The 7584-nt window shown below is 49.5% G+C and overlaps 1 protein-coding gene across 1 annotated transcript; it reads left to right on the top strand.

Moving 5' to 3' along the window:
• Positions 1 to 526: 526 nt before the first annotated feature.
• Positions 527 to 4226, top strand: Sstr1 (somatostatin receptor 1). Its single transcript, XM_090345128.1, has one exon. It carries the CDS (start codon positions 660 to 662, stop codon positions 1923 to 1925), a length of 1266 nt encoding a protein of 421 aa, XP_090201254.1. The 5' UTR covers positions 527 to 659; the 3' UTR covers positions 1926 to 4226.
• The last annotated feature ends 3358 nt before the right edge of the window (positions 4227 to 7584 follow it).

Below are 7584 nucleotides of genomic sequence, written 5' to 3'. Positions count from 1 at the left end.
CCTGAGATGAAGTCCAGACGGGGGAGCAGTGGGGTTGCCCGTGCCTTTGGGTAGGTGAGGGGTGGCGTGGGACCCTGGCCCCCCACTCCAACTTGGCTAGCTCGTCTCTCCCCAGAAAGCAGAGAAACTCCCCCAGGAACCTGTGGGAAAGGTGCTGCGGGGTGTATGTGGGGGGGGGGGGACCCGAAGCGGCCGCTCGGGTTAAGCCTGCTTCACTGGGAAGGGCAAAATAAATAAATAAATAAACGAGGCCACACTGGAGAAGGGGGGAGGACACACCTAAGTGCTCTCCTCCCTCTTCTTCTCACCCTCCTCCCCGCCTTTCGTAGCTGCTGACGCGAGGGTGGTGCCTATTAATCATTCACCAGCCCAAAGCCGCGCCAGTTCACGGCAGTGGCGCGCCGGGGCTCGAGCCTGTTCCCTCTCCACATCTCGGGGGGGGGGGGGGCCCGGAGCCCGCGAACCGCCCGAGGCAGCGCGCCTGGAGCCGCCGGGCGATGCGCTCCGCCGGCGCGGGAAGGAGCCGCGCTCCCCGGAGCTGCTGCGCCCCACTGGCGCGCGCCGGGCGGCCGTGAGCTGCGGGGCGACCGGGCCAGGGTGTCCAGGGAGGGCGCCCTCGGTCGAGACGCCGGCAGCCCCGGCGGCCCCCCTCAGCTGGGATGTTCCCCAATGGCACCGCCTCCTCTCCTTCCTCTCCTCCTAGTCCCAGCCCGGGCAGCTGCGGCGGCGGCGGCGAAAGCGGCTGCGGCGGGGACCCCGGGAGCGGCGGTGCTGCGGCGGGCGACGGCGGCGGAGGAGGAGGAGAAGGAGGAGGAGGAGGCAGCGGCGGCATGGAGGAACCCGGACGCAACGCATCCCAGAACGGGACCTTAAGCGAGGGCCAAGGCAGCGCCATCCTGATCTCCTTCATCTACTCCGTCGTGTGTCTGGTGGGACTGTGCGGCAACTCCATGGTGATCTACGTGATCCTGCGCTACGCCAAGATGAAAACGGCCACCAACATCTACATCCTGAACCTGGCCATCGCCGACGAGCTGCTGATGCTCAGCGTGCCCTTCCTGGTCACCTCCACGCTGTTGCGCCACTGGCCCTTCGGCGCGCTGCTCTGCCGCCTCGTGCTCAGCGTGGACGCCGTCAACATGTTCACCAGCATCTACTGTCTGACGGTGCTGAGTGTGGACCGCTACGTGGCCGTGGTCCACCCCATCAAGGCCGCCCGCTACCGCAGGCCCACCGTGGCCAAGGTGGTGAACCTGGGCGTGTGGGTGCTGTCGCTGCTGGTCATCTTGCCCATCGTGGTGTTCTCGCGCACGGCGGCCAACAGCGACGGCACGGTGGCCTGCAACATGCTCATGCCCGAGCCGGCCCAGCGCTGGCTGGTGGGCTTCGTGTTGTACACCTTCCTCATGGGCTTCCTGCTGCCGGTCGGGGCCATCTGCCTGTGCTACGTGCTCATCATCGCCAAGATGCGAATGGTGGCCCTCAAGGCCGGCTGGCAGCAGCGCAAGCGCTCGGAGCGCAAGATCACGCTGATGGTGATGATGGTGGTGATGGTGTTTGTCATCTGCTGGATGCCCTTCTACGTGGTGCAGCTGGTCAACGTGTTCGCCGAGCAGGACGACGCCACCGTCAGCCAGCTCTCCGTCATCCTGGGCTACGCCAACAGCTGCGCCAACCCCATTCTCTATGGCTTCCTGTCGGACAACTTCAAGCGCTCTTTCCAGCGCATCCTGTGCCTCAGCTGGATGGACAACGCCGCCGAAGAGCCGGTCGACTACTACGCCACGGCCCTCAAGAGTCGCGCCTACAGCGTGGAGGACTTCCAGCCCGAGAACCTGGAGTCCGGCGGCGGCGGCGGCGGCGGTGGCGGCGGCGGCGGCGTCTTTCGCAATGGCACCTGCATGTCCCGGATCACTACCCTTTGAGATGGGTGTGGAGAGGGGCGCGGGGCGGCGGTTCGTAGGGACCAGGGAAGGCCGGGGAGTCATGTGGGGACACGGATGTACCGTGTGCCACTCAAGAGAGAGACACCCAAGAAAGTGGACGCCATCGAGATAGAGTTATGAGCTTTGCTTACAAACTGGGACAGCTTTCCGGGCCACGTCCTCCCGCCTGGCACTTTCCAGCTTCTTCCTACCCCTGAGCTTGCTTCTTCTCTAAACCCCTTTGTCCCCGATCCCCACCTCACCCCCCACTCCATACCCTGCAATATTCCGCCTGGACACATGACCCACACTTCACTGCTCCAATTTAATCTGATCCTCATACCACCCTCCCCCTCACCCCACCCCGTCCACCCCTCAATGCTGTCTGGTTAAACTGAGCCAAGGTTGATGCCACGGGGTCCCCTGGCGGTGAGCTTCCCGGCTGTCCCCCAGCCCGTCCCGGCCTCTCGAGTCAGCTGGCCAGCCCGGCCTGAGACGCGGCGCCCTCCTTCCTCTCGTATTTACGCGCGCAGGGACTTGAGAAAGAACTAAGCAACTACTATGCTTGCCTCCTCCTCCTGCGGGCCGCCCCAGCAGAGCCGGGTGCTTAAGAGTCAAACAGGCCCTGCGCCTCGACCCCCCAGGCCCCTGCAGACCCATCCAAACCCTGCTTTGGAGCAAACTAAAACGAGCCGAGAACACGCGCCGAAGGAGGGATTTTTAGAAGATTCGTGGGCGTCGGGGGTGGGGGAGTGGCCTGGAAACCCCCCTCCCGCCAGGTGCGCAGCCTGGGAACTCAGTTTCTAAGACCCAGCGCAGGGGCGCATCTTCCTTAGGCTGAGCAGAGGGGGACTGTGCCAGGGAACTCTCCAAACACCTGGTTGCTGCCCCACTTGGTTTTCTTCGGACCCCACCTGACATATTCAACAACAGACTCGATTTCTTACTGCGACGTGTGTCCAAATTCTGGCCCAGGGACCTGGTAAAGCTAAGGTGATAGAACTTCAGTCTCTGCTAAAGGCTGCCCCAGGCCCCCGCGGCCACCTCTCTTGACTCCAGTGTGGTCTGTCTGGCTTTTGAGAGCTGCTGCCTTCCAAGCGGTGCCTAATCACTTATTTTCTCGTTTACCGTATTATTTATTTATTTATTTATTTGTGCTGTTGGAAGTCGTGTTTCTGCTTCCTTTTTCTCTTCTTGCTAAGCAGGGCTTGCCTTGAGGACCCCTGAGGCTGAGACAGTAGAATGGGACTGGAAACAAGCTCCCTCCCTGAGCCCTCTTCTTCCTCCCCTTCTCTTCCTCTAGCCTTTCTCTCTCTCTTTTTTTTTTTGCCTGTGTCCAGTGATATTTGGAGAATTTTTCATACTTTTCATATTGTAATGGCTTGTCTTAGAATAATTTTGAAAAAAAAAAGGACAAAATGTGGATTACCTTTCTCTCCATGCAGAGTGAAAAGTTCTGAAATCCTGGCATCCCAGGAGACATGCATACATCGGGAAAACATCACAATATATGTGATTTGAATGTGTGTAGGCATATTATATATATATATATATATATATATATATAATTTGTCCTGCTCCATTGACACAAGTCCATGAAACAATTCCAAGTACAGGCACAACCACAACAGGGGTAGATATGAATCTGACTGGGAGAAATTTTTTATATTATTGAGAGATTTTAATCACCATGGTAGGTGTCCCTGCTTCTCCTAGGCTGCACACCCACAATTCTTACACAAAATACTGAAGTCACTTCTGAGAATATTAAAAACAAAATAATCTCTGTCTCCACTTAATCTTACTAACAGCATTGGAAATCTGAGGCAGGACACACACCAATAATTTTACTTCTTTGTAGTTCCTGTATTGTTTTAGTAGGCTGATTTGTACAAAGGAAATGTATAATACATATTTGTTAGTTGGTTGATGGTTCACAAAAGCCAACATATTCCAGTGATATCAAGATAATGAATCTGGGATACTCAGCTTCTCCCACTGATGTGATACAAAATGGTTGGACTCATGTTTTAAAACAATGTTTTATGGATATTTGCTTCAAGAACATTGCGCTTTTCTAAAAGCAGTAAGAGTTTAAAACTGTCTCTAATATTTTGTTTAAACTAATGAACAAAAATGTTTTTCATTATAACTCAGAAAGTTTGGTTCTGTCCCTTAATATCATATCATTATTCTTCTGTTAAATAGATTTTTAATGGCTAAAAAACCTGAAATTTACAAGCTAAAATTCTCACTATTATCCTGTGAATGGGATATAAATTTGTTGCTCTTAACCTGTTACCATTGTAATAGTTACTAAATAAACAGATGTATTATGCTGTGACTTTCATTTCAATTTTATCTTTTCAATGTTTTCTGAAAACATACAGATACAAAACTGATTGCCTATGTTTCACTAGGATTTTTATTTTTTAGTTTTTTAGTGTGTTTCTAACTGATCTTGAACTGAGTTCTGGGTTTTAGCTGCTGTTCTACCACATGAGCCATGACTGCAGCTCAGCTTTCTGCTGGTTATTTTGGAGATGGAGTGTCACAAACTTTTCTTTCTGGGCTAGATTTGAACTGTGATTCTCCAAGATTCCTCCTGAGTAATTACCTGCATCTGGCTATGTCTCTTAAATTTTACCAAGATTGAGCTGAGTTAGAGTTGCAGTCTGCTCTCACCAAACTAGCTGGACAATGTATCTCAATTTTCCCCAGATTATTTTACCATCTTCCCTCACTTATAACTTCAGGCTTTGTTGTGGAAACCAGTAATTGTTTATTTACACAATAAAAGGGAAAACATCCTTGAAAAAAATTGTTGAAGGTACTGGTAGCTCATCACTGTAATCCTGGTCATTCAGACAGGCTGAATGAAATCTGAGGATCTTGGTTCAAAGCCAGCTGGGACAGGAAAGTCCAAGAGATTCTTATCTCCAGTTAACCATGAAAGAGCTGGAAGTGGAGCTGTGGCTCAAGTGCTAGAGCACTAGCCTTGAGGGAGGGATAAAAAGCTCAAAGACAATTCCCAAACTCTGAGTTTGAGCTTCAGGACCAGCAAATAAACTCCTCCCCCACCCCCGCCATATACACACTCTGGAGGACAATGTATAAAAGAAATAGAAAAATAAGACGTCAACACAAAAGAAGGACATGTTGTGCTGTGTTCAATTATGGACATTTACATCTAGAAGAATGTGAGAGGCACTAGGGTACAGTCCTCAGTTCTTTGGGCTAGCACTCTATCACTTTGATCCACAGTACCACCTCCCATTTTGGGGGGGTTAATTGGAGATAAGTACATCCCATGGACTCCTACCTGGACTGGCTTTGAAGCACAATTCTTAGATCTCAGCCTCTTTAATAGCTAGGATTGCAGACCTGAGCCACCAGTGCCAGGTCTTGTATTTTATTTTTGATAGTAGTTTTATGACCACAAAAAAATGAATAAAATATTCTTCAAGCAGAGATAGCAAATAGCACTAAATCCAGGACCAAAATTAGGAAGAAAGGAGGGCTTAAAATGCTTCCAGATGCCCTGAAACTCCAGACATTTAGAACAAAATTGTTCTGTACATTATCTCAAAGTAGATGGCTGAACTTTTATCTTTTCATTACTGCTGAAAGCTATAGCACATGATTGGATGTGTAGAGAAAATACCTTTTGGTGAAGGGATTAAGTTCAGGCTCTTGAACACACAACTATTCTACTACTCATTCCCCTCCTGAGCTACTTATCCAGCCCCTATATTTTGTTATTTTAGTTTTTAACTAATTTAAGCATTAGTCCAAGCCTCTTCCAGCTGGTTAGCTGGGAAGAAGAATTAAATAAACAACCAAACATCTAATTTATCTAAGAATCTAAATAGCTTTTTTAATGGCACATTTTCATTTAATTAAGCTTGGATGGATTCCCTTGTGGCTTTCCTCCTCCTCCTCCTCCTCCTGCTCCTTCTCCTTCCTCCTCCCTCTCCTCCCCCTCCTCTTGATCTTCTCCTTTGGCATCTGGGCTCAGAAAAGATGTGGGGAGATGTGTGCTCCCCTAGTACAGGGGGTGAGACAGAGTCCTTGGGAAAGGTTTCCTCTGTCTTTTGCCCTCAAGGGTCAGGTCATCTGTCCACTCATTGCTTTCTGGGTACCATGTGATGAAATTCACAGCTACAAGCCTGTGACCTGACCTCCTAGTTTGGGGAGGGCTATGCCCCAACTCCTGCTGGCTGCAGCCCCCTCAGTGTCACCTAAGGTCCTCACCCATTCCTCTAGCCCAGAGATTTGTCCCAGCCTCTGTAAAGAACCATGTGGCTTTGACACTGCAATCCTTAGACCAACCTCCTGTTTCAGCTGGTCAAGGAGCCCTAGCCTACGTGCCAGGGAGGGCCCTCGAGATCTGCTCTGTCAGATCAGGTTTCCATCTTTTCCTGTGGCTGTCTCAGGTTTTCTGAACCCCTCACTTCCTAAGTAAGACATTCACCACCCTCCACACAGCTTTAGGCTGCAGTGAATTCACAGAAGGGGAGTCCTTCAGTCCTAGCACTCAGTATGGTCTATCAGAAAAAAATAAATGTGTATGGGAAGTGCCAGTGCCACTTCAATCTCTCTCTCTCTCTCTCTCTCTCTCTCTCTCTCTCTCTCTCTCTCTCTCTCTCTCTCTCTCTCTCTCTCTCACACACACACACACACACACACACACACACAGATCTAACATCTAAGTGTGTTTCCTTTGCCTAGACTTTGGCCGTAAGCCCTGTTCTATCCTAGGGTGCCCGGCTTCCTCTCTGAAGAAGATGAAACATGATTTATAGAGGAGGTTAAAATGTATTAGCTGAGTATTTATGATCTTTTATCTCACCTATAAGTGACCCCTGCATTCCCAGGCTATCTTCTTATACAATACTCATAAAGGAAGGACTATATTTAAGTTTTTTTTGATGCTTCAATCCCTGACTATTGTTCAAAATGTTCAAAGCATTCTGGCTTGGGAAAAATAGCAGGAAGATCTTCTGGAGGATAAAATGAAGGATAATTTGTTAAAATAAATTATGGCAAGTGATAATAAATATAATACATCCCCAATGCATTTTAAACAATTAATTTTACATTCCTAGTAGAGATACTGTTTTATTTACAAAATATCTTTGGTGGCAGGTTATATTTTGCAAAACTACCTCAACCTTTCTTTTATATCAGAGCGGTTAAGCACCCACTAAAATGACTGCTAGACTCTCCCAGGGCTCCTGTCACAGTGCTCATAGAGGACCAAGAGGTCAGCTCTCCACGACTCTCCTACAGCCCCAGACACTTTGAACTAATGACAACCCTTTCCACATACTAAGATGGCTATCTTGGGGGTTTTTTTTGTCCAATAAATATCATTGTGTTGACTTTACAATAAGGCAGACAGGTTCAACAGTGTGTTCCCTAGAGAAAAGCTGGTACATGGTGAGTGAGCATTCATTACTTTGGTACCTAGCTAAAGATAGGCTATCATTAGGAGCATATGGACACAAGATCTTGCCATGGCTGGCTTCTGTCAACTACAAAGCAGAGATGTTTCTGCAAAGATGATAAGGTTGAGGGGTAATCTGGACTGAAAAAGCAGAATGCCTGACTATCAAACAGATGGGGATCAAGAATGACCACCTAACAAGAGGTGTGA

This window comes from Megascapheus bottae, chromosome 14 (assembly GCF_031878675.1).
Source record: "Megascapheus bottae isolate mThoBot1 chromosome 14, mThoBot2.hap1, whole genome shotgun sequence".
In the NCBI taxonomy this organism is placed as follows: Eukaryota; Metazoa; Chordata; class Mammalia; order Rodentia; family Geomyidae; genus Megascapheus; species Megascapheus bottae.
This window is presented reverse-complemented; position numbering and strand designations above follow the sequence as displayed.